The following is a 27016-nucleotide window of genomic DNA, read 5'->3' as shown; positions in this document are numbered from 1 at the left end:
AGGCCTGGAGCCCCTGGGGGCCCATCCGGATGTGGCTGCCCCCCGTCTGGCCAGGGAGGAGCCGGCTGCTGCCCAGGACATGTGTCCCCAGGGAGGCCTGGGAGGGAGGAAGTCTATGCCCTGCTCACAAGGGCTGACTCACAGGGCACCCAATGGGGGGCCCTGGCTGGGGGACTGGGAATGTGATCAATCAGGGAGGTGGACACACAAGGGGACCTCTGACATGGGATCTGCCCCTTCAGAGCTCATACACTGGTGTCATCTCAAGGAGGAGAGGTCCAGAGAGGGCAGTGTATGCTGGGAGAAGTGAGGTAATTGAGGGCTTATGCATGTCCCTCCTGATGTCCCCAAGCAGCATGTGGGGAGGAGGTTCACCCAGAGGCTGCCCCCCTAGGGTCTCCCCTGTCTGCCCTCAACCCAGAGGCAGTGAAAGGAAGAAGCCACGGCCTTGGGATGGGGGATGTGTGGGATTCTAACGGTGCTGCCTCTCCTGCAGGGAGATGGTTCCTGGTTTTCCCTACCTCCTGAAACCTAGCTGGGGCGGTGGCTGGGATGTCAGGCTGGCGGTGTGGGCAGAGGAAGCCAGAGGACATTTCCTGTTCTGGCAGACTGCGCTGGCCTGATAAATGTCCCCGGGGCACAAGGTGACCCCAGTAAGGGTGCATCAGTGCCCTGCCGGCTGCCCCGTGGCCTGGTGTAGAACCCACCTCTCTGCCTCCCCAGGGCCCCTGCCTTCACCCCCCACTTCCCGTGGGCATCTCTGCGTCTGGCAACTTAAATGCTGTGAAAGGGCAGCAGGCCACCTGCCAGGCAGTGTGTGTCAGAATCCCACAACTCTCTGGGCCTCCTTAGGACACAGGGTCTGGGCTCCTGGAACAGTTGGTGCTAGGCATGGGGAAGATAGAAATGTTCCTTGTGGCCTAGATTCAACTGGGAGAGCTCCCTGGAGGAAGTGTCCCCTCTGAAGGTGTGAGACTTCCTGCCTATGTCTGTGAGCTGGGGCAGGGGAGAGTGGAGGCTCTGGACTGGCCCAATTTAAATTCATTGACCACACTTAAAGAATTCTTCCCCAGGCTGGGAGCAGTGGTTCACACCTATAATCCCAGCACTTTGGAAGGTCAAGGTGGGAGGATCGCTTGAGCCCAGGAGTTTGAAACCAGCCTGGGCAACACAGTGAGACCCTCTCTCTACAAAAAAAAAAAAAAAAAAGCTGGATATGGTGGCACATGGCTGTGGTCCCAGATACTTGGGAGGAGTGCTTAAACCCACAAGGTCGCGGTTGCAGTGAGCTGTGATCATGCCACTACACTCTAGCCTGGGTGACAGTCAAACCTGTCTCAAAAAAAAAAAAAAAAAAAAAACTCTCTAAGCCTCGGCAGGGGGAATTCCTAGCATGGATAAAGGCTTTCTCTGCATGTGGGCCTGATCATTAAAAGGAAAATTTTAGCCTCCCGGAATTATACTATTATCCAGGGTGATTAGATAGAGGAGAGACTGAGAAGCCCTGATCTCGGGGGGCCGTGGATTAAGGGGACCCCACAGCTCAGCCAGGTTCCCAGCTGTTCAGGGTCCTGTGATTTCTCACTGACTTGGCTCCAGGGCACCTCAGGCTGGCTGTGCTTCTTGGGGAGCACCAGGCACCACTGCTGCTTTGAGGCCCTCAATAGCCCTCTGGTGGACCTGGTTGTGTTCTGAGCTTGGAGTCCTGAGATGCGGACACCCCCAGCCCCGGCTGGTGGGCGTGCAGCTAGTTGCCTCCACGTTAATTGCTGCAGGGAGGCACTTGGGGGTGGGGGACCAGGATGCAGCAGGCTAAGATCTTCCTTCTCCACATCATCCTGCCCCTCCCCTGGCTGCAGGATTTAGGGAAACCCTGGAGACCCCCATAGCTGGGAGCTTCCTGCCCCAGAAGGAAGCCTGTGTAGGTGAGGGGTTCTCCTGGGTGCTGGGGCCCCTCTGTGGGGAAGGCGGTTGATTTCTCTGGCTGACCAGGCTCCCCCGAAGCTCTGTGCTGGGATAGAAGTGTCCCAAAGACACTCTGCCCCAACTCATACCCTACAGTGGAAACCTGGGGCCGCAGGTCCCCTGGCGTGATCATCATTGCTTCCTGTCCACAGCTTGTCAGCCCTGATCCCAGGGTTGTCACCATCTGATCAATTGCTTTTTATCTGCGCCTGGCATATAGTAAGCATTCAATAAACGCCACTGCCTGGGCCAGAGCCAGGGCCAGAGAGGGGTCACCTTCCTGTGGCCTGGCTGCCCTCCTGGCCAGAAAACCTCCCTGGCGCGGTCCCTTCCATAGCTTGGGCCGCAGCTGACTGCTCTGGGCTGGCAACTTCCTGCCCAGAGTGGCCTGAGCAGCCGCTTCTCCCCTGAGAAGGTCTTTTGTTCCAACTCCCCGTGACGCCCCCAGCCCAGCCCATGAGGCAGGCCCCCCTGTGGCTTCCCGTGGCATGCAAGCCTGACTCCGAGGCTGGAGCTCTTTTCTAACAGTAATAGTAAGAAAATAGCAGCAGCCACTCATAAGTCCCGTGCCAAGCACACTGCAGACATCAGTTCTTTTTTTCTTACAGAGATATGGTCTGTTTCTGTCACCCAGGCTGGAGTGCAGTGGTGTGATCATAGCTCACTGCAGCCTCGACCTCCCGGGCTCAAGCGTCTTCCTGCCTCAGCCTCCCGAGTGGCTGGGACTACAGGCCTAGCCACTATGCCAGGCTAAGTTTTTTGTATTTATAGTAGACACGGGGTTTCATCATGTTGCCCAGATTGGTCGCAAACTCTGGGGCTCAAGCAATCCTCCCGCCTTGGCCTCCCAAGGTATTGATAGTATAGGTGTGAGCCACTGAGCCCAGCCTCTCATTTTTGTTTTCTTCCTTTTGCCCTGTGACTGTTTTCCTGATCATTGGTCGGTCTGGGACCTGGACAGAGCTACTGCCGACTCCTGACTCGCACTGGAGCTGAATGAGACCTTTATATTCTCTCCTCTGGGACTCACTCATTCATCCAATAAGCATTCATTGGAAAGTGAGCCCTTCTTGTGTGCATTTATGCACTGATCAGACATTTTGGGGGTCCCCTCTGTGTGGGGGTCTGTATGATCACTAGCTATGGGGCTGCTCTGTTTCAGTTTTCCCATCTGTAAAATGGAAGTAATTGTTGGACCTACCTCCTAAGGCTGTTAGGAACCCTGGGAGAGGTAATGTTTTGCAAAAGTAGTTAGAAAAATGCCTAATGTGATCTTGGCATGGTGCCATGAGCCTGTAGTCGCAGCTACTCTGGAGGCTGAGGCAGGAGGATCGTTTGAGCCCAGGAGTTCGAGGCAGCAGTGAGCTATGATTGTGCCACTGCACTCGAGCCTAGAAGACAGAGTGAGACCCTGTCTCTAAAAAGAGAAAGAAAAATGTCTGATGTGTAACAGACGCTCAGTAAATGCCATTGTTCTTATGGGAGGACTGGTGGAAGGGGCCCAGTGAGGGGGGTTTCCCAGCCGTTGCCTGGACAGTGAAGGACCTGGAGTGGGTGCAGCTGTTCTGAGGAAGGCTTCTGCCAGAGTTTGGCACTGCAGTTGGGCTTCAAGACTCTGACATACAGGGCTGCGCAGAAGGTAGGATGGCCCAGGGGGCGGGGGAGGTTGGTTCATGCTGGTTGCCATGCATCTGCCAGGAGAGCACAAATTTGCAAATCCAACTGATCTCTTGCATTCATATGTTCATTCATTCAAGAGACATTCATTGAGCTCCTGCTGTATGCTAGGAGCTGGAGATGAAGCAGGGAATGACTCATAGAACTCAGTCTCGTAGAGAGATAGTCACTAATAAAAGCATCCTGTCAAGTGATAGTGTGACCAGTGTGCTGAAGGTCAAGTTCAGTTGGGAGCTCAGAATAGGCTTCTCTCGTGCAATTGGAAGCAGACAGGGCAGAGGGAATGGCTCATGCCAACACCCACAGGCAGCTGGCGTGACTAGAGGCAGATCGTGTAGGTGGGGCAGGAGCCTGGGTCTGGAATCAGAGCTCTCTGGGCATCCTCCAAGCCACGAGGGCAGTGCCTGTCTCACCTGTGTGAAGGCTGGGTATGGGGAAGAGTAGGATTGACCAAGAACAGGTGCCCTCATGCAGGGGTAAGACCCTCCCCCTTCAGGGACAGGAAGAACATGATGGCCAAGGGCAGATGTGGCCCCTTACTCTCCCTTCCCATCTGCCTGACAGCTTTTACTGACTACTTACTGCAAAGCACCTACTGTGTGCGGGTCCCAAGGACCCTGTGATGTACAAAACTGTCGACTATAGCAGGGCACAGTGACTCATGCCTGTAATCCCAGCACTTTGAGAGGCCAAGGTGGGAGGGCTGCTTGAGCCCAGGAGTTTGAGACCAGCCTGGGCAACATAGTGAGACCCCATCTCTACAAAAAAATACAAAAATTAGCCAGGTGTCATGGTGCATGCCTGTAGTCCTAGCACTTTGGGAGGCCAAGATGAGGATAGCTTGAGCCTGGGAGGTCTAGGCTGCAGTGAGCCGTGATTATGCCACTGTACTCCAGCCTGGGTGACAGAACAAGACTCTGTCTCAAAACAACAACAACAACAAACAAACAAATGATTGTCGACTATGCATCGCCCCCTTCCAGCGAGGGCAGAGGCACCTACTTCTGCTTTTTGGGGTCTCTTGAGGAGATCGGCCATGGGGGCTCCACCATGGCCTCATATGGCAGGGGGACCCTTCGTTGCCACTGCCCTGCAGACATGCCCAGTGGGACATGGCCACATGCAGAGACAGTGCCTGTGGAGGGGTGTGTGGCAGAGAGAACCCCATTTGCAGGTTCGCATCTCCACCTTGCTTTCCCTTTCATGGGTTCTCTACAGACACCTTGCAAGGTGGATGCCATGCTGCTACCTTGGTGCCAGATAAGGAAATCCAGGTTCAGAGAGGTTTAGTCAGGTGTCAGGAGCCACACAGCCAATATGTGGCCCCCTTTGTAATGTGAGCCCTGGGAGAGCAGTGTTCGTATGTGCTGTTCACCATGGTATCCCGGGGCCTAGCTTGGTGTCTGGCACACAGTAGGCCCTCAGTAATACCTGAAGGGAGGATGAAGGAGGGCGTGGTTGGAGACAGTGACTGTACCCAGGCCCCTGTGGCTCTGGCTATTGTGCAGCCACCTCCCCTGCCCAGGGAGAGAGTCACTGGAGTGGCACCACTGTTCATTCAGGGTGTGCTGATATCAGGGATCTGGGGCCCCGTTTTGTGCCCGAGTAGGGAGAGCTTTTCTTCTCCATCTTGAAGAGCAGACATGGACATGTGGTCGCCAGCAGGGGCCCAGGCCCAACCAGGGTCATGAGGAAGGAAGGATAGTACCCACAGAGGTCCCAGCTGTTCTGCACCGCGGACAGCAGAGGGGTGGGGGATCTCAGTGTCATTCTGGTGATGTTGTGCCTAAGGAAAGGCCCTCTGGCCACGGGAGGAGAAGGATGCCCCAGTTGAGATTTGCAGGCAAAGGTCTGCCAGTCCTGAGGGTCCCCTGTCAGTGCAGGAAATCCCTCTGGACCCCTTGTGACTTTTGTTAATTTATTCCTTTTTATTTTTTGTTTTATATTTATTTTGTTTTGTTTTGGTGTGTGATTTTTTTTTTTTTTTTTCCAGGACAGAGCCTTGCTCTGTCATCCAGGCTGGAATGCAGTGACATGATCTCAGCTCACTGCAACCTCTGCCTACCAGGTTCAAGTGATTCTCCTGCCTCAGCCTCCCGAGTAGCTGGGATTACAGGCACGCACCACCACACTCAGCTAATTTTTGTATGTTTAGTAGAGGCAAGGTTTCACCATGTTGGCCAGGGTGGTTTCGAACTCCTGACCTCAGGTGATCTGCCCACCTCAGCCTCCCAGAGTGCTGGGATTACAGGTATGAGCTGCTGCGCCTGGCCCATTTTATATTTTATAGACACCATTAATATACTCTCATTGCAACACGGAAATAACAATAATAGCAGCCAGTCTTTATTAAGCACTTTCTACGTTCTAGGGCTTTACGTCTATCAATTCATGCTCATAATATGCCTATGAAGTAGTCATGATCATGGTTCCCCTCTTACAGATGGGGAAACTGAGGCAGAGAGTAGTCACATAAGTCACTTAAGGTCCCATAACCAGTAAGTAGTGGTTGCTGGGTTTTTTTTTTTTTTTTTTTTTGAGACAGGGTCTTGCTCTGTAACCCAGGCTGGAGTGCAGTGGCACCATCTCAGCTCACTGCAACCTCCGCCTCCGGATTCAAGCATTTCTCCCGCCCCAGCCTCCTGAGTAGCGGGACTACAGGTATGTGCCACCACAGCCAGCTAATTTTTGTATTTTCAGTAGAGAAGGGGTTTCACCATGTTGGCCGGGCTGGTCTCTACCTCCTGAACTCAAGTAATCCACCCACCTGGGCCTCCCAAAGTGCTGGGATTACAGGCATGAGCCACCACGTCTGGCTGGTGCTGGGATTTGAATCCACATTCCAGAATCTGTGTTCTCAGCCATTGTTGCTAGAGATAAGCAGTAACAAGCTTCTTGGTTACTTCCCCGCCATCCCCACCATCCCCACACCCCAGTTCTGATTCCTCCCCAGAAATACCCACTGTTTCAGGATGGGTTTGTTTCTGCCAGACCTTTCTTGCCCACCATTTACAAAATGTTTGTGTACACATAAACGTTAGTAGTTTGGTTTTATGTATGTTCATGTAAATGGGATCGTCTAGCGTGTCTTGTTCTGCTGTTTGCTTTTTCACTTAGTGAATAGCCCTGGAGCTCTCCCAGAGGTGGTGGCGTGGGTCTTCCTCACCCTTTCCCCCTGCTGCAGAGTCTTCCAGCCTATAGATGGGCCAGATTCTTTCACCAGTCTCCAACTGGTGGGCATTTAGGTTGTCTCTTAGAGTTTTTCCCCATTATAAACGTTGCGGCAGGAAATATGTAGCAGGGAGCAAGTGTTTCTCTTGAATACTTAAAAGTGGGATTCCTAGAGCCTAATTGCTCTGGCTAGGACTGTCAGTACTGTGTTAAATAGAAGTGACCAGAGTGGGCATCCTTTTCTCATCCCTGGCCTTAAAGGAAAAGTTGTCAACTTTTCACCATTAAGTGCAATGTTAGCTGTGTGCTTATCATGTAGGGTCTTTATTTTATTTATTTATTTATTTTTTGAGACAGGGTCTCATTCTGTTGCCTGGGCTGGAGTTCAATGGCTGATCATGGCTTACTGCAGCCCTGACTTCCTCAGGCTCCCAAGTAGTTAGGACTACAGGTGCGTGTGCTACAATGTGAACTCATTTTTATGTTTGTCTTTTTGGAGAGATGGGCTTTTGCCATGTTGCCCAGGCTGGTCTCAAACTGGGCTCACGCGATCCTCCTGCCTCAGCCTCCCAAAGTGCTGGGATTACAGGCGTGAGCCTCCGAACTCAGCCTTTATATAGGGTCTTCAGTGTGTTAAGTACAACATATCATTTGTTGAAAGTTTTTATAATAAAGTTATGTTGAATTTTGTCAAATACTCTCTCTGCATCTATTGAGATGATCATACAGTTTTTGTCCTTCAAAAGCAAGATTCCAGAGTCTAGAATCAATTTTCCCAAGTTGGCCATGCCCCTTACAGAATGCCACTTGGTAGGAGAGTGTGTGTTTCCCTGCATCTTCACCAGCACTGGGTGTTAGGTCGTGTCGGATTTCTGCTGTGGTGCACGGTGTGTGACGGGCCGTCACCTGCTTGCCCACCTGCTCACTCCTTGTCGCCCCCCACCCACATGTCTTTCAGCCCCGCCGCACCACCTGGGTCTCCACCATGAACGGGCCTGCCCTGCAGCCCTCCTCGGCCTCCTCCCCGCCCTCGGCCTCCCTGGCGCCGGCCCCGCGGGGCTGGAGCGAGTTCTGTGAGCTGCACGCCGTGGCGGCGGCCCGGGAGCTGGCCCGCCAGTACTGGCTGTTCGCTCGTGAGCATCCGCAGCACGCGCCGCTGCGTGCCGAGCTGGTGTCGCTGCAGTTCACCGACCTCTTCCAGCGCTACTTCTGCCGGGAGGTGCGTGACGGCCGCGCGCCGGGCCGCGACTACCGGGACACAGGCCGTGGGCCCCCCGCCAAGGCCGAGGCGTCCCCAGAGCCAGGGCCCCGGCCTCGCCGGCCCCTGGCCTGCCCCAAGGCCGCAGCTCTGAGGAACCTGGCCCCGCCCGCGGGGCGCCCGGCCCCTGCTCCTTTCCAAGGCACTTTCGCCGCAGCCATCCGCCGACAATCTTCCCCGCCGCTCGGCAGGGGAAACTGCCAGCGGCCCCACCACCGCTGCCGCCCTCGGGGACCCCCGGAGAGGTCTGCTGAGACCCCCGCCCGGCCCGGCCTGGCCAAGAAGCTCCTGCCCTGGAGCCTGGCCCGGGAGCCGCCACCCGAGGCGCTGAAGGAGGCGGCGCTGCGCTACAGCCTGGCCGACGAGGCCTCCATGGACAGCGGGGCACGCTGGCAGCGTGGTAGGCTGGCGCTGCGCCGGGCGCCAGGCCCCGATGGCCCCGACCGCGTGCTGGAGCTCTTCGACCCACCCAAGGTAAGTAAGCCCTGCTCGCGGGGTTGCGCACCGTGCTGCGCCCTTCGCCTTCACCCTGGGGAGAGCGCCGGCTGGGGAGGTGTGATGGCTTTTCAGCTGGTGGCCACAGAGTGCCCAGAGGGAACTAGGCCCTCTTAAAAAAGAACTTTTAGGCCAAGTGCAATGGCTCATGCCTGTAATCCCAGCACTTTGGGAGGCCGAGGCAGGAGGATCGCTTGAGCCCAGGACTTTGAGACCAGCTTGGGCAGCTTAGCGAGACCCTATCTCTATAAAAAATTAGCCAGGTGTGGTGGTGCGTGCCTGTGGTCCCAGCTGCTCAGGAGGCTGAGAAGGGAGAATGACTTGAGCCCAGGAGGTGGAGGCTGCAGTGAGCCGTGATCATGCTACCCCACTCCAAGCCTGGGTGACAGAGTAGACCCTGTCTCTAAATAAATAAAATAAAAAAGAACTTTTTATTTTCGAATTTTAGATTTACAGGCCAGGTGCAGTGGGTCATGCCTGTAACCCTAGCACTTTAGGAGGCCAAGGTGGGCAGATCATTTGAGGCCAGGGGTTCAAGACCAGCCTGGGCAACATAGTGAATCCCTGTCTCTACTAAAAATATAAAAAATTAGCTGGGCACAGTGGCGCACGCCTATAATCCCAGCTACTTGAGAGGCTGAGGCAGGAGAATCACTTGAACCTGGGAGGGAAGGTTACAGTGAACCAAGATCACACCATTGTAGTCCAGCCTTGGTGACAGAGTGAGACTCGGTCTCAAAAAAAAAAAAAAAAAATTTAGACTTACAGGGAAGTTGCAAAGATAGTAGTGTTCCTTTACACATGGTACCCAGCTTCACCGAAGGTTCACATCTTATGCTGCTGTGTACATTGGTTGTAGCTAAATGCCACTGTTCCTTTGGCTTTGCCAGTTTTCCTCTAATGTCCCTTTCTGTTCCAGCTCGCCACCCAGGACACCACATGAAGTTTAGTCGTTACGTCTCCTTAGGGGCCTGTTGGCTGTAATAGTTTCCAACCCTCTATTGTTGATAGCCTTGGGAGTTTTGAGGAGTACCAGTCAAGGATTTTGTACAATGTCCAGGGACACCTTTTTGGCTTCCCATTTGGGTGTCATATGGACTGGTAGCAGGTCACTCTGAGATCCTTGAAAACCCTGACTCGGACTGGTGTTGACAGATTGGTATTTTATTTCCAGAGGGCTCAAAACCATCAGAGAATTTCTCTGCACCTCCTGTGCCTTGGTGATGTTTTGCAAGTTAAAAAAAAATTTGTCCTTTGGCGAAACCCCATTGCTACAAAAAATACGAAAATTAGCTGGGCATAGTGGTGTACGCCTGTGGTACCAGCTACTCTGGAGGCTATGGTGGGAGGATCACTTGAGCCCAGGAGGTCAAGGCTGCAGTGAGCCAAGATCGCGCCACAGCACTACAGCCTGGGTGACAGAGCGAGACTCTGTCTCAAAAAAAAAAAAAGTTCTTTTCCTTCACAGCTGGCTTAATTCCTACTGTGCTGTTGAGGCTGAAATGTACTGTGTTCTACTCACCTGACAGGCTCCATCTTTGACTCAGGTATGCATGACAGGACCATATAGCTTTCATCTAATTGCTCTCTCTTTGGGATCCTGTTACATGGTAGGGTCTTACTCTAGAGCATGAGCAAAACCTATGTGATACTGGCCCTGAGGGGCTCACGATGGGGGTGGAGGAAACTTACGGTTACTCTTTCATTCATTCGACAGATATTTATGGAGCACCTACTATGTGTTAGGCACATTCTAGGGGACCAGGCGGTCTAGTGGAGGCTCTTGAGGAAATAAACCCACAAATGAACATGGAGTTAAAACTGGTAAATTGTGTTCTAAAGGAAAAGCAGTAGGGTCTCTGGGAGGATAACTGAGGGGTCCCGGTTTGGTGGTTTGGGAGAGTCATCCAAGAATCCTTTGAAAGTAAACTTTTCAAACTTGACTGTGGCGTAACATGCAGACCTGAAAGTATGTGAAGTATGAAACACATCTGAAGCTCTGTGTTTCCGTGTGTGTGCAATGCAGGTGACAAGCACCCCAGAGGGCTCCTTCATGCCTCCCCCAGACCACTGCCCCATACCCCCATACATACCGCCTCTTATCACCAGAGGTTCGATTTCTCTGTTCTTGAATGTCATGAGTGGAATCATGCAGTTGGTTGCCTTTGTTTTATTTTATTATTTATTTTGAGACAGGGTCTCACTGTGTCGCCTAGGCTGGAGTGCAGTGGTGTGATCATGGCTCATTGTAGCCTCAACCTCCCAGCCTCAGGTTATCTTCGTGCCTCAGCCTCCCCAGTAGCTGGGATCACAGTCACGTGCCACCACTCCCAGCTAATAAATAGGCTGCCTTTTATGTCTGGCTCCGTTTACTCAGCATAATGTTTTAGAGATTGATCATACTTGTCAATCTTGTCAATGGTGTCTTCCTTTTTTTTTTTTTTTTTTTTGAGACAGTCTCGCTCTGTCGCCCAGGCTGGAGTGCAGTGGCCGGATCTCAGCTCACTGCAAGCTCCGCCTCCCGGGTTTACGCCATTCTCCTGCCTCAGCCTCCCGAGTAGCTGGGACTACAGGCGCCCGCCACCACGCCCGGCTAGTTTTTTGTATTTTTTAGTAGAGACGGGGTTTCACTGTGTTAGCCAGGATGGTCTTGATCTCCTGACCTCGTGATCCGCCCGTCTTGGCCTCCCAAAGTGCTGGGATTACAGGCTTGAGCCACTGCGCCCGGCCCCTTTTTTTTTTTTTTTTTTTTTTTTGAGACAGGATCTCGCTCTGTCACCCAGCTGGAGTGCAGTGGCTCGATCTCAGCTCACTGCATCCTGTACCTCCTGTCCTCCTGGGCTCAAGCAGTCCTCCCACCTCAGCCTCCTGAGTAGCTGGGACCACAGGTGCATGCCACCACACCCGGCTAACTTTTGTATTTTTTGGGGAGATGGGATTTCACCATGTTGCCAATGTTGGTCTTGAACTCCTGGGCTCAAACGATCTCCCCACTTTGACCTCCCAAAGTGCTGGGATTACTGGCATGCACCACTGTGCCCAGCCTGGTTTGTTTCTTTTGAGTACTGAATAGATTCCATTGCACAGATGTCTTCATGTCCCACAACTGATTTATCCCATCCTCTGATGAATATTTGGGTTGTTTCTATTTTGATTTATGAATAAGGCTGTTATGAAGTTTGCATCTAGGTCTAAGTATGAACACATGTCCTTTCGTTTCTCTCAGGTGGATTCCTAGAAGTGGCATTGCTCAGTCATAGAGTAGGTGCATGTTTACTTTAGAGAAATTGCCAGACTTTTCCCAAAGCAGCTGCACCATTTTGTGTCCCACCAGCAGTGAGCGAGAGTTCTGGGTGGTTCCGCTTCTCCCGCCAGCACTTGAGCACTTGGTGGGTTTTTTTTGTTTTTTGTTTTGTTTTTGAGACAGTCTCGCTCTGTTGTCCAGGCTGGAGTGCAGTGGCACAATATGGGCTCCACCTCCCAGGTTCAAGCTGATTCTCCTGCCTCAGCCCCCCAGTAGCTGGGATTACAGGCGTGCGCCACCACACCCAGCTGATTTTTGTATTTTTAGTAGAGACGGGGTTTCACGGTGTTGGCCAGGCGCTTGGTGTTGAGTCACTGGTGGGTGTGTTCCCGGATCCCAAGGTGGCTTTACTTTGCATTTCCTTGATGACTCACAGAGGTTAAGCACCTTTTCATATGTTTATTGGCCATTGGAATTTGGTCATTTGTGAAGTACATGTTTTTATTGTCTGTCTATCCTTTTTAAAATTGATTTGTAAAAGTCGTTATATATTTTGGACAATTTCTTTGCATTTTAAACGTCATTTCCTACCTTTATGGGCTCGCTTTTCAAGAAAAGCAGTTTTTTTTGTTTTGTTTTGTTTTGTTTGAGACGGAGTCTCGCTCTGTTGCCCAGGCTGGAGTGCAATGGTGTGAGCTCGGCTCACTGCAACCTCTGCCTCCTGGGTTCAAGTGATTCTTCTGCTTCAGCCTCCTGAGTAGCTGGGACTACAGGCGCATGCTACCATGCCTGGCTAATTTTTTATATTTTTAGTAGAAATGGGTTTTTGCCATGTTGGCCAGGCTGGTCTTGAACTCCTGACCTCAGGTGATCTGTCCGCCTTGGCCTCCCAAAGTGCTGGGATTACAGGTGCAAGAACACCACGCCTGGCCAGGAGGACACTTTTCATCCTAAGTAAATCCTAAGTAAATCACTTACTTTCATCCTAAGTAAATCACTGGGCCTTCCAGGCGGAAGGAACAGCATAGGCAGAGACCCAGAGTAGAGAACGTGTTCAGCATGTTTTGAAGAAAGGACAACATGAAGAGGCTGGTGTGGTGGGAGCACAGAGAGGGAGATGGGGAGCAGGGAAGTACCTGTGGGTGGAGGACACTGGGAACGGGAGGACTTCATGTTTTATGCCAAGCACAATCAGAAGCTGTTGGGAAAACGCAAGCACAGATCAAAACGGTTTTCTCATCATTTGTTTAAAATCTCGAGGCTGTGACACCATGAAAGACAAATAACGGTCTCAATACATGATCTTATCCGTGCAACACTGTGGGGTTCTTTTTTTTTTTTGGAGACAGAGTCTCGCTCTGTTGCCCAGGCTGGAGTGCAGTGGTGCGGTCTTGGTTCACTGCCAGCTCTGCCTCCCGGGTTCATGCTATTCTCTTGCCTCAGCCTCTTGGGTTGCTGGGACTACAGGTGCCCGCCACCATGCCTGGCTAATTTTTTGTATTTTTAGTAGAGACGGGGTTTCACCGTGTTAGCCAGGATGGTCTCAATCTCCTGACCTTGTGATCCGCCCGCCTCGGCCTCCCAAAGTGCTAGGATTACAGGCGTGAGCCACCGTGCCGGGCTGGAGTTCTTAACTTTGAAAAACAACTTCTGTGGCTGGGCGTGGTGGCTCATGCCAGTAATCCCAGCACTTAGGGAGACTGAGGCAGATTACCTGAGATTGGGAGTTCGAGACCCACCTGGCCAACATGGTGAAACCCCATCTCTACTAAAAATTATCTTGGTGGCCAAGTGTGTGGCTCATGCCTATAATCCCAGCACTTTGGGAGGCTGAGGCAGGCGGATCACCTGAGGTCAGGAGTTCGAGACCAGCCTGACCAACATGGTGAAACCCTGTCTCTACTGAAAATACAAAATTAGCTGGGGGTCGTAGCGCATGCCTGTAGTCCCAACTACTTGGGAGGCTGAGGCAGGAGAATCACTTGAACCCGGGAGGCAGAGGTTGCAGTGAGCCGAGATCACACCACTGCACTCTAGCCTAGGTGACGCGCGAAACTCCGTCTCAAAAAAGTAAGTAAATATATAAAAAATAAAAATAATTTTGGAAGACCAGGTGTCGGGAGCCAGCTGGCCCTGGGTTTGAATAATGAATGAGCTGCTTTCTCAGCTCTGGGGCAAGTGGCATCACCTTTCTGAGACTCAGTTTCCCCCTGTATACACTGGAGGGTACTCAGTTCCTATTCCATAGGGCTGTGTATATCTTGGCGGGGAGAGCACATGTGCCGCGTGCCTGGCGCTGGGAGCACTCCATGAGTGCTGCTTTGTTGTTGCCATGGTTGTTGTGGTTTGTTATGGTTTTGACTTCGTGCGGAGAGCCTGGGTTTATTTCCAGTGCTGGCTGGGCCCTCAGGGGAAGGCATCCCCAAGACTCCTGTTCTCTGTGAGCCCTGATGGTAGGGCCCCATCAGATTCCCCAGGGCTTTTCCCAATCCAGGGAACCAGGGAGGTCCCAGAGGGCTTTGCCTTAGCCCTGGCTGCCTGGGGCTCTGTCACAGGCTTGGCGGTTGCTGCGGGGCCCGGGGTGTTGCCTGCAAAGCAAGCAGCCCTGGAGAGGCTTCTCCTAGCCCCTCGGAGCATCAGGTGGAATAGTCCGGGCGGTTCCAGAGCATCCCCTCAGTGAATCTGTGTTCAGGCGTTGGGCTGAGGGTGCTCAGACCACAAATTTTGCATGTACCTGTCAGGTAGTCAACTGTGACCCCTGACCTCTGACCCAGGGGTTGGCTCTGGGAACAGTTTTAAACAAAAGGATAAGAAAGTTCTGACAACCAGTGCATGGTGGCGAAAGGCTTAAGCTTTGGATTCGCACCTGCGGTCTGTCACTTAAAGGGTGCCCCGCAGGAGAGGGAGCAGATGTAATCCCAGTGGCAGCCTGGAGGAGGCCCTGCTGCCCAGGGCTGTAAGAGGCTTTGGAGGGGGAGAGCCAAGAGAAGGCAGCTGCCCAGAAGTCTGAGGCCAGGTGGGCCCAGCCCACAGGTGAGCCTCACCTGCAGTTGGGCCGCAGCTCCGCCCCTGACCTGTGACCCCAGGCCTGTGGAGCAGGGTGATGGTACAGCACCTCCAGGGGCACTTGTGAGGGCTGCCCTGGAAGAGAGCATTCNCCCTTTTTTTTTTTTTTTTTTTTTTGAGACAGGATCTCGCTCTGTCACCCAGCTGGAGTGCAGTGGCTCGATCTCAGCTCACTGCATCCTGTACCTCCTGTCCTCCTGGGCTCAAGCAGTCCTCCCACCTCAGCCTCCTGAGTAGCTGGGACCACAGGTGCATGCCACCACACCCGGCTAACTTTTGTATTTTTTGGGGAGATGGGATTTCACCATGTTGCCAATGTTGGTCTTGAACTCCTGGGCTCAAACGATCTCCCCACTTTGACCTCCCAAAGTGCTGGGATTACTGGCATGCACCACTGTGCCCAGCCTGGTTTGTTTCTTTTGAGTACTGAATAGATTCCATTGCACAGATGTCTTCATGTCCCACAACTGATTTATCCCATCCTCTGATGAATATTTGGGTTGTTTCTATTTTGATTTATGAATAAGGCTGTTATGAAGTTTGCATCTAGGTCTAAGTATGAACACATGTCCTTTCGTTTCTCTCAGGTGGATTCCTAGAAGTGGCATTGCTCAGTCATAGAGTAGGTGCATGTTTACTTTAGAGAAATTGCCAGACTTTTCCCAAAGCAGCTGCACCATTTTGTGTCCCACCAGCAGTGAGCGAGAGTTCTGGGTGGTTCCGCTTCTCCCGCCAGCACTTGAGCACTTGGTGGGTTTTTTTTGTTTTTTGTTTTGTTTTGAGACAGTCTCGCTCTGTTGTCCAGGCTGGAGTGCAGTGGCACAATATGGGCTCCACCTCCCAGGTTCAAGCTGATTCTCCTGCCTCAGCCCCCCAGTAGCTGGGATTACAGGCGTGCGCCACCACACCCAGCTGATTTTGTATTTTAGTAGAGACGGGGTTTCACGGTGTTGGCCAGGCGCTTGGTGTTGAGTCACTGGTGGGTGTGTTCCCGGATCCCAAGGTGGCTTTACTTTGCATTTCCTTGATGACTCACAGAGGTTAAGCACCTTTTCATATGTTTATTGGCCATTGGAATTTGGTCATTTGTGAAGTACATGTTTTATTGTCTGTCTATCCTTTTAAAATTGATTTGTAAAAGTCGTTATATATTTTGGACAATTTCTTTGCATTTTAAACGTCATTTCCTACCTTTATGGGCTCGCTTTTCAAGAAAAGCAGTTTTTTTTGTTTTGTTTTGTTTTGTTTGAGACGGAGTCTCGCTCTGTTGCCCAGGCTGGAGTGCAATGGTGTGAGCTCGGCTCACTGCAACCTCTGCCTCCTGGGTTCAAGTGATTCTTCTGCTTCAGCCTCCTGAGTAGCTGGGACTACAGGCGCATGCTACCATGCCTGGCTAATTTTTTATATTTTAGTAGAAATGGGTTTTGCCATGTTGGCCAGGCTGGTCTTGAACTCCTGACCTCAGGTGATCTGTCCGCCTTGGCCTCCCAAAGTGCTGGGATTACAGGTGCAAGAACACCACGCCTGGCCAGGAGGACACTTTTCATCCTAAGTAAATCCTAAGTAAATCACTTACTTTCATCCTAAGTAAATCACTGGGCCTTCCAGGCGGAAGGAACAGCATAGGCAGAGACCCAGAGTAGAGAACGTGTTCAGCATGTTTTGAAGAAAGGACAACATGAAGAGGCTGGTGTGGTGGGAGCACAGAGAGGGAGATGGGGAGCAGGGAAGTACCTGTGGGTGGAGGACACTGGGAACGGGAGGACTTCATGTTTTATGCCAAGCACAATCAGAAGCTGTTGGGAAAACGCAAGCACAGATCAAAACGGTTTTCTCATCATTTGTTTAAAATCTCGAGGCTGTGACACCATGAAAGACAAATAACGGTCTCAATACATGATCTTATCCGTGCAACACTGTGGGGTTCTTTTTTTTTTTGGAGACAGAGTCTCGCTCTGTTGCCCAGGCTGGAGTGCAGTGGTGCGGTCTTGGTTCACTGCCAGCTCTGCCTCCCGGGTTCATGCTATTCTCTTGCCTCAGCCTCTTGGGTTGCTGGGACTACAGGTGCCCGCCACCATGCCTGGCTAATTTTTTGTATTTTAGTAGAGACGGGGTTTCACCGTGTTAGCCAGGATGGTTTCAATCTCCTGACCTTGTGATCCGCCCGCCTCGGCCTCCCAAAGTGCTAGGATTACAGGCGTGAGCCACCGTGCCGGGCTGGAGTTCTTAACTTTGAAAACAACTTCTGTGGCTGGGCGTGGTGGCTCATGCCAGTAATCCCAGCACTTAGGGAGACTGAGGCAGATTACCTGAGATTGGGAGTTCGAGACCCACCTGGCCAACATGGTGAAACCCCATCTCTACTAAAATTATCTTGGTGGCCAAGTGTGTGGCTCATGCCTATAATCCCAGCACTTTGGGAGGCTGAGGCAGGCGGATCACCTGAGGTCAGGAGTTCGAGACCAGCCTGACCAACATGGTGAAACCCTGTCTCTACTGAAAATACAAAATTAGCTGGGGTCGTAGCGCATGCCTGTAGTCCCAACTACTTGGGAGGCTGAGGCAGGAGAATCACTTGAACCCGGGAGGCAGAGGTTGCAGTGAGCCGAGATCACACCACTGCACTCTAGCCTAGGTGACGCGCGAAACTCCGTCTCAAAAAAGTAAGTAAATATATAAAAAATAAAATAATTTTGGAAGACCAGGTGTCGGGAGCCAGCTGGCCCTGGGTTTGAATAATGAATGAGCTGCTTTCTCAGCTCTGGGGCAAGTGGCATCACCTTTCTGAGACTCAGTTTCCCCTGTATACACTGGAGGGTACTCAGTTCCTATTCCATAGGGCTGTGTATATCTTGGCGGGGAGAGCACATGTGCCGCGTGCCTGGCGCTGGGAGCACTCCATGAGTGCTGCTTTGTTGTTGCCATGGTTGTTGTGGTTTGTTATGGTTTTGACTTCGTGCGGAGAGCCTGGGTTTATTTCCAGTGCTGGCTGGGCCCTCAGGGGAAGGCATCCCCAAGACTCCTGTTCTCTGTGAGCCCTGATGGTAGGGCCCCATCAGATTCCCCAGGGCTTTTCCCAATCCAGGGAACCAGGGAGGTCCCAGAGGGCTTTGCCTTAGCCCTGGCTGCCTGGGGCTCTGTCACAGGCTTGGCGGTTGCTGCGGGGCCCGGGGTGTTGCCTGCAAAGCAAGCAGCCCTGGAGAGGCTTCTCCTAGCCCCTCGGAGCATCAGGTGGAATAGTCCGGGCGGTTCCAGAGCATCCCCTCAGTGAATCTGTGTTCAGGCGTTGGGCTGAGGGTGCTCAGACCACAAATTTTGCATGTACCTGTCAGGTAGTCAACTGTGACCCCTGACCTCTGACCCAGGGGTTGGCTCTGGGAACAGTTTTAAACAAAAGGATAAGAAAGTTCTGACAACCAGTGCATGGTGGCGAAAGGCTTAAGCTTTGGATTCGCACCTGCGGTCTGTCACTTAAAGGGTGCCCCGCAGGAGAGGGAGCAGATGTAATCCCAGTGGCAGCCTGGAGGAGGCCCTGCTGCCCAGGGCTGTAAGAGGCTTTGGAGGGGAGAGCCAAGAGAAGGCAGCTGCCCAGAAGTCTGAGGCCAGGTGGGCCCAGCCCACAGGTGAGCCTCACCTGCAGTTGGGCCGCAGCTCCGCCCCTGACCTGTGACCCCAGGCCTGTGGAGCAGGGTGATGGTACAGCACCTCCAGGGGCACTTGTGAGGGCTGCCCTGGAAGAGAGCATTCTGGGACCAGGGGTGTGCAAGGGAAAGGCCACAGCCTGCTGGGGGTGGGGGTGCGGTGGAGGAGATGTCTGTATTTTCCAAGGTCAGGAGAAGGGGAGAGAAGTCCCAGCTTTCTCTGGTCTCAGTGGCCACTGCAGGAGGGCAGCATGGGCCCTCGGCAGGTGGGAGGGAGCTGCCTTCCCTGGGGCTGGTAATAGCCAGGCATCCTAGGGTTCGAGGGAGCAAGAGGAGTGAGACTACAAAGGTGGTAGAGCTGGACTATGGGGGCCCTTGTGGGCCACCGTGGGGACTTTAGATTTTACACGAAGGGCAGTGGGAACAATTGGAGGATTTAGGCTTAGAGGGCCTGAGACACTTGCCTGGGCCACCTGGGGGTGGGAGTGGGTGAGAGGGACCCTCCAGGCTACCTGTGGTCTCCCAGCTCAGGCCAGCGATGGGAGAGTATGGCATGATTTCTTATGAAGACCTCCCTCCCCTGGGCACTGCTGAGCCCGAGGCAGGGCGAGGACAGGGGAGGAGTGTGTTTATGTGGGGGGAAGGTGACATGCCTTTCATCAGCCATCATCGGGGTCACGGCTGATACTCTTGCAACAAGACAGGTCAGCAAGAGAAAAGCATCACAAAGTTATTGAATCAAAGTTTTATGTGACACGGAGCCTCCAAGAATGAAGACCGAAAGACCCCAGGAAATGGTCTGTCTGGTGTTTAGGTTTGATGGAGCAGGGATAGCTGCATAAAAATGGAATTGGAACGAAAGGGTATGATCTACTGAGCTAGACGGAGGCGGGGTCCCAGCAAGGCCTACCTGCTCCCATTCCTCTTGGCCTCTGCATGGCGTTCCTTCCTCCCGGTATAGGAACTTACAGCCTGCCTCCCTCAGACAAGGTAGGTTGGAGAATTTCTTTGTGGATGACTCCTACCCAGGAAGGTAGGGGAGGTTTAGAGTTGTAGTTCCAAATTTTGTTTTTTGTTTTTTGTTTTTTTTTGAGATGGAGTCTCGCTCTGTCACCCAGGCTGGAGTGCAGTGGCCAGATCTCAGCTCATTGCTAGCTCCGTCTCCCGGGTTTACGCCATTCTCCTGCCTCAGCCTCCCGAGTAGCTGGGACTACAGGCGCCCGCCACCTCGCCTGGCTGGTTTTTTTGTATTTTTTTTTTTAGTAGAGACGGGGTTTCACCATGTTAGCCAGGATGGTCTCGATCTCCTGACCTCGCGATCCGCCAGTCTCGGACTCCCAAAGTGCTGGGATTACAGGCTTGAGCCACCGCGCCCGGCCAGTTCCAGGTTTTATTTCTGGCTTTCAGAAATAAATATGACCCACCTTGAGGAAGAATTCTGGTACCGTTTTTCTTTCTTTTCTTTCTTTCTCTCTCTTTCTCTTTCTCTCTCTCTCTTTCTCTCTCTCTCTCTCTCACACACACTCTCTCTCTCTTTCTCTTTCCCTCCCCTCCCCTCCCCTTCCCTTCCTTTTCTTTTTGTAAGAGAGATGGGGATTTGCTATGTTGCCCAGGCTGGCCTCGAACTCCTGGCCTCAAGTTATCCTCCTGCCTTGGCCTCCCAGTGTTGGGATTACAGGCGTGAGCCACTGTGCCCAGCCGCCTAGTTTCTATAACTCGCTTCAGGGGAGAAGGGAGGGTGAGAGAGACAGGAAGGCAGAAGAAGGTCAGAGAGACTTTGCTTCTGAGGGCCCCTTCTGAGCCCTTCTGGTCTTCTTTAGTTCAAGTACTTAGCACGCCACAGCACCTTTCTTTGGGGTGTTTTCTGAGCCCCAACATTCATGGCCCTGAATATGTGCCTCTGCGTGCCAGGCGTTGCCCTAAATTCTTTGACCTTCCCATGAGCTGGAGTTCACTGACCCATTTGACAGATGAGGAAATTGAGGCACTGGGACAAGCACAGAGACTTACTTGCTTGTGTTTGTGAAGTGAAGGGGATCTGAACCCTGAGACGGGAACCTTTGATCCCAAGGGTCCCCTAACCCCAAGTCCCTGGCCACCTGCTGAACTGGTTCAAACCAGAGAGTGTATAATGCCAGCTCCAGGCTGGGCTGGACCTGAAGTGCGCATCTTACCTGGCAGTTACCAGAAAAGGAAATTGTACTGGTTGCCACATTTATAACCTAAAGTGGAGAGATTTCACAGAATCCAGACTTCTGGTTTCTCTTATGAAATCAGGGGATCAGCTGGGCGCGGTGGCTCATGCCTGTAATCCCAGAACTTTGGGAGGCCAAGGTGGATGGATCACTTGAAGTCAGGAGTTCAAGACCAGCCTGGCCAACATGGTGAAACCCAGTCTCTACTAAAAATACAAAATTAGCTGGGTGCGGTGCACGTGCCTGTAATCCCAGCTACTCGGGAGGCTGAGGCAGGAGAATCGCTTGAGCCCAGGAGGCGGAGGTTGCAGTGAGCTGAGATTGCGCCACTACACTCCAGCCTGGGTGACAGAGCAAGACTCCGTCTCAGGAAAAAAAAAAAAAAAAAATCAGAGGATCTGGTGGTGCCAGGCCGGCATTGGAGAGGGTCCCAGCCTGGCCTGTGCTGCTGCTGGTTCAGCGGGAGAGCCTGACGGGGAGGTGACAGCAGAGACCCTGAGGGAAAGATTCCAGAAGCAGCTGCTAGACTGGAGTAGCTGGCCTTGGGCCCCAGACCTTCCTGGGGAGATGGGGCTCCCATTTCAAATGGAGCATACCCAGCCTGCCGGGCCTCAGTTTCCATATATGCCCAGGCATGGGTTGGCTGAGATGGTCTTGAAGTCCTGCTAGCCCTGGTGGTTCTGGAGGTTGAGCCTCAGTTTCCCTCATCTGTACAGTGGAGGACATGATGGAGTTCTAGCTGTTGATAAATGCCCTTTAAGCCACCATTTATTGGGCTTTCCTTATACACCAAGCACTTTACTGACCTGGCTTCCTTTTATCTTCACAGCAGCCATGTGAGGGGTAGCTGCACCATTAGGCCCATTTCACAGATGGGGAGACTAGGTCTGAGAGAGCTTAGGTGGCTTTCCCAAGGTCTCACAGCCCCTGTGGCCGAGAGGGGCTTGGAACCTGGGCAATTGGCTGCCCCTGTGAGCAGTGAGTCTTTAGAAGGACTTACTGTCAGTATTATTGATGGTGCTGTTAACTGGGGCCCTGCATGGGTAGGGGCACCTGTTTTGGGCTCTCGGACTAGGAAAAGCTCCTGTGGCCATTTTATCCAATGCTGCCATTTTACAGATGCAGACACTGAGGCCTGGAAGGGGCTGGCCAGTGCCCCTCACCTGGCATGGAGGACTCTGCCTGGCACATCCCATCCATGGCCTCTGATGCCCAGATTGGAGAAGGGGTAGAAGAGGGGCTGGGGGATGCCTCAGGGGGATTTAGCCCTCAGCCCTGAGCCCCCCGCTGCATCACAGGCCTGAGTGCCCAGGAGGCAGTGGTCTGAGTGGGAGTGGCTGCGACTCAGGGGCAAATGTGCTTCAGAGCCATCCCCACTCATCCTCTTTCGAGCCAGGTGTCCCTGGTGAGTGACTTGGCCTTGCTGGGCCTCAGTTTTCTGTAAAATGGGAAGTCTGTAAAATGGGAAGTGTCATGGGGGGCAGGCTACGGTAATCACCAACTGGGCAGGTGAGGGGCAGCCTCGGGCCCACCCTCCTGGCAGGAGACATTTGGGGCACCCAGAAGCCCTGGAACAAGGCCACTCTGACCTTGATTTTGGGAGCACAAAGTCCCCCCAGAGATAGCACAGGAGCCCGGGTCTCCGATGAGTGACCCAGCCCTTGGGGGCCTCAGTTGCTGGGCGTGCCTGGGTCTGCAGGGGAGGCAGAGGCTCAGGTGGGCAGCTCCCTCTGGGTGGGCCGTGACCCCGCCTGGGCACAGGAGGGCTGTGCCCATCCGTCCTTGCCGTGAGTCTTCCAGGCAGCACCACCCTTAAACCTCCTTTAAAGAAGAGGAAACTGAGGCCTGGGGAGGCTACAGGAGTGGAGCTCGGGCCCAGAGCCTGGGCCGGGGGATGCAGGGAGCCACCCCCATGCCTCCGGGTGTGGGAAAGAGGAAGCAGAAAGAAAGGGACGTCCGCCGGAGGCCTGGCGGTTTCCTCTCGGGGCAGGAGTGCGAGGAGGAGGAGGAGGAGGAGGAAGAGGAGGAGGAGGGCCAGTGGCAGGAAGCGGCCGCAGGAGGGGCGCCGCCTCGGGCTCTGACAGGCGCGGGCCTGGCCTGCCCCTGCCTTTCTGAACCTTGTGACCCAGGGGAAGGAAGGCACTTTGCCCTCCCTGTGCCTCAGTTTCCTCAAGTAAAAATAGCTGAATGATGGCTCCCACCCCAGGATCAACTGAGTGCTGTCTGGGAAGCACTTAGAGCTGTGCCCAACACAGCCAGTGCCCAGCAAGCCTTCGCTGCTGCAGGCATCACTGGCGTTGTCGTTTTTATTTATTATTGATTTATTTAGAGACAGAGCACCCAGGTTAGAGCACAGTGGTGTGATCTCGGCTCACTGCAACTGCTGCCTCCAGGGTTCAAGCAATTCTCCTGCCTCAGCCTCCCGAGCAGCTGGCATTACAGGCGCCCACCAACATACTCAGCTAATTTTTTTGTATTATTAGTAGAGATGCGGTTTCGCCATGTTGGCCAGGCTGGTCTTGAACTCCTGGCCTCAAGCTATCCATCTGCCTTGGCCTCCCAAAGTGCTAGGATTACAGGCGGGAGCTACCGCGCCCAGCCAGATTTTATTAATTGGTTTCCATGTGACAGGCACTGTGTCCGCCACATCCCATGGAATCCTTACCACAAACCCCGGAGGTGGGGACAGTGATGAAGCCATCTCACAGCCAAGAAAACTAGGCACAGAGAGGCACAGAAACTTGCCCGAGGGCCCAGAACTGAGAGGTGGCCAAGGCAGGAAATGAGAGTCCCTGGTGGATCTGCCAAGGCCAGGGGCACCAGGGGCATGGGGTTTGTGTTGAGGCCCCAGAACAGGCAGAGAGAGAGCACCCACTCTCCACCGTCGGACTGAGCCTGTATCCCCGCAGGCAGGGCAGACTGAGCCCTCGTCTTGGCAGTCAGACAGAGCTCAGGTTAGCGGGCACAGAGGCTTAAGAAGCCGATTTTTTCCCGGGCCCACCTCTCCTGGGGGACCAGGGACAGAGGCTCCTGGGGTAGGAATGGAGGTCCCATTGTCACTGTGTCGTGGGCTGCCATGTGACTGGGGTAGGTCCCAGTCCTCTCTGAGCTATGAAGTGGGTGCTTGGGGCAGTGGCCTTCTGGGAGTGCTGGGGAAGGAGGAGGGGGTTGGGCAGGGCTCCCGCGGCCCCAGCCACACACATTGCCGCCCCATCGGCCCCCTTATTGGGGTTCCATGCAAAATCGTTTTGAAAAGTGCTTTGCCGCTTAGAAGAACCCCCCCGACCGCGCTGAAACCACGGGGGTAGATGGTATCGGGTGCTTCCTTTCAGCTCAAATTCTGCGAATCCACAACCTAGAAAGTGCCCTGAATCCAACAGGGCGGGCGGGGAGCGGGTAATTAAGTTATTATGGTCCGTACCCACCCGGTCCTGCTCACCAGGCCTGGCTGCTCTTACTGGCTTCTTGGAAGTTGGTGTGGTATTTTTTTGTTTTGTTTGTGGGGCTGGTGTTGAGATGAGACCATTGTGGAGTCAGGGCTGTGGGCTTGGAGGGTCAGGGTCAGGGTCTAGGGGCGAAAGGTAGACGCTGGAGAAAGGCAGATGGACAGGGACAGGTTCAGATCTTGGCTCTTGTATCCTTGCTGTGTGGCTCTGGGCCGAGAACTTGGCCTCTCTGAGCCTCCGTGGCTCATTACAGAAAATGGGATGCCAGCACTTGCCTTAGTGGGTTGTTTTGAGCCAAATGCAGGCTTAGGGAGGAGGCGGCATGATGTGTTCCTACCCTGAAGGGTGGAAAAAGGGGAAGGAGGCTACCACATCCCACAGGTAGGTCCCCAGGGTCCCTCCCCAGGATGGGCAGCAGCCTGGCTGCTCCCCATGGGAACCCCTGGCTGGCCCCACTGGTGCTGCTGGAAATCCCCCACCCACTTCTTTGTGAATGGGAAAGGAAACTGAATGTGCTAGAAGAGGTCTCCGAGTGCTGGCCCAGCGGGGGGGCTTCCTCCCCCAGTGCAGGAGGGGCCACCTCAGCTTCCTTTCTGGGGCCCCATACCCCCTTTTTCCTATCTCCCCTCTGAGTTGAGGAGAAGGCTGTGGCCCCTGCCCACTGTTTGGCCTCTGGAACCACTGGGTGACAGCGTACATCAGGGCGATTAAGGGCCACCTGGCCTCTGGACCTCCCTCGCTGTGGCTGCTGCCTGGGACTCCCCACCCCATGCCTGACTTGTACCCTGACCTCAGCTCTACATGCAGAGGCAACACTGTAGGAGGAGATAGAAACCTCTCTCTAGGGAACCACCTGGAAGGGGGCCCTGCCCTGTCTTCATCTGAGTACCCCATGTAATCTAGGAAACTGTCTCTAACTTGCCGAGGACCTCCATGTCTGAGTTCTAATGTTTTTTATTTTGCTTTTTCAATTAATAAAGCTCATGGCAGAAACTATTTAAAGAAAAAAAAAAAAAAACCAGTACCAGAAAAACCTCCCACAATCTCACTACCCATAGAGAACCAGCATTTCCATTTGGTAGATGTCATTATCGTCATTTTTGTTTTGTTTTTGAGACCGGCTCTCACTCTGTCCCCCAGACTGGAGTGCAGTGGTGCCATCTTGGCTCACTGCATCCTCAACCTCCTGGGCTCAAGTGATCTTCCCACCTTAGCCTCCCAAGTAGCTAGGACTGTTTAATGCTGCTATTAGCATAGACATTAGCAGGATACCATGCCCTGCTAATTTTTAAGTTTTTTTGTAGAGACAGAGTCTTACTATGTTGCCTAGGCTGGTCTTAAACTCCTAGGCTCAAGCAGTCCTTCTGCCTGGGTCTCCCAAAGTTCTGGGATTACAGGCATGAGCCACCACCACACCCAGCCTCTTCTGTCTTTAACTTTGCCTCCACCCCCAAATTCCAATTCCTTCAGCAGTTGCTGGGAAGGGATTACTTTTTGCACAATTCTGTCTGGAGCCCTTTGCAGGCAGGAGCTTGTGGACAAAAACTTCAGCCTTTGCAGGCCTGGCATTCCTCATACTATTTGGTCACCTGCTTTTTTCATTATGTGCCCTGAACATTTTTCTGTATTCTTTTTTTTTTTCCCACCTCCCAGGTTCAAGCAATTCTTGTGCCTCAGCCTCCTGTGTAGCCAGGATTACAGGCGTGTGCCACCACACCTGGCTAATTTTTGTATTTTTAGTAGAGGCGGGGTTTCACCATGTTGGCCAGGCTGGTCTCAAACTCCTGACCTCAGGTGACCTGCCTGCCTCAGCTTCCCAAAGTGCTGGGATTACAGCCACCGTGCCCAGCCCATTTCTAACTTTTTTGCTGGTATAGATGACCCTGGGATGAACACCTTATGTCAGTCTTGGCGCCCATTTCTGATGATTTTCTTCTGCTCAGTTCCTAGAAGGGGAGTGCTGGGTCAAGGTTTTTATAAGCACTTCTGATCCGTTCTTGCTCTCAAAGCTTTATTGAGATATAATTTACAAACCATAAAATTCGCTTGTGTAAAGCATGTAATTTATTGGTTTTTAGTATATTTATAGAGTTGTGCAACCCTCACCATAATCTAATTTTAGAACATTTTCATCATCAAAAAAGGAAACCTTGTACCCATGAACAGTCACTCCCCGTACCTCCCTCCCCAGCCCCTGGCAACCAGTCATCTCCTTTCTGTCTCCAGGGATTTGCCTATTCTGGACATTTCACATACATGGAATCATAGACTATGCAGCCTTTTGTGTCTGGCTTCTTTCACTTAGCATCATGTTTTCGAGGTTCACTGAGGTTATAGCATGTATTTTGTTCCTTTTTATGGCTGAAAAATACTCCATTGTATGGACTTGCCACATTTTGCTTATTTATCACCTGATAGACATCAGGTTATCTCCACTTTCTGGCTGTTATGAATAATGCTGCTATGAACATTTGTGGACAAGTTTTTGTATGGATCTGTGTTTTCATTTCTCTTGGGAGTGGAACTGCTGGGGCATATGGTAATTCTATGTTTAATTACATTGGGCTGGGCGTGGTGGCTCACACCGGTAATCCCAGCACTTTGGGAGGCTAAGGTAGGTGAATCACTTGATGTCAGGAGTTCGAGACCAGCCTGGCCAACATGGTGAAACCCTGTCTCTACTAAAAATACAAAAAGTAGCGGGGCTTGGTGGTGGATGCCTTTAATCCCAGTTACTCGGAGACTGAGGCAGAATAATCGCTTGAACCCAGGAGGCGGAGGCTGCAGCGAGCCAAGATCGTGCCATTGCATTCCAGCCTGGGCTGGAATGAGACTCTGACTCAAAAAAAAAAAAAAAA

At 52.8% G+C, this 27016-nt stretch overlaps 1 protein-coding gene across 2 annotated transcripts in view; it reads left to right on the top strand.

Moving 5' to 3' along the window:
- The window catches only part of SH2B3 (SH2B adaptor protein 3), a 51140-nt gene that overhangs the window by 4957 nt on the left and 19167 nt on the right, over positions 1-27016 (top strand). For both annotated transcript variants that reach the window (XM_017847378.1, XM_017847383.1), the window contains exon 2: positions 7772-8545. In XM_017847378.1, the coding sequence (XP_017702867.1) occupies positions 7799-8545 (747 nt within the window). In that variant the 5' untranslated portion in view covers positions 7772-7798. The remainder of the gene's footprint in view (positions 1-7771; positions 8546-27016) is intronic.

The sequence above is a fragment of the Rhinopithecus bieti genome, unplaced genomic scaffold (genome assembly GCF_001698545.2).
Source record: "Rhinopithecus bieti isolate Rb0 unplaced genomic scaffold, ASM169854v2 scaffold_947, whole genome shotgun sequence".
NCBI classification, from domain to species: Eukaryota; Metazoa; Chordata; class Mammalia; order Primates; family Cercopithecidae; genus Rhinopithecus; species Rhinopithecus bieti.
This window is presented reverse-complemented; position numbering and strand designations above follow the sequence as displayed.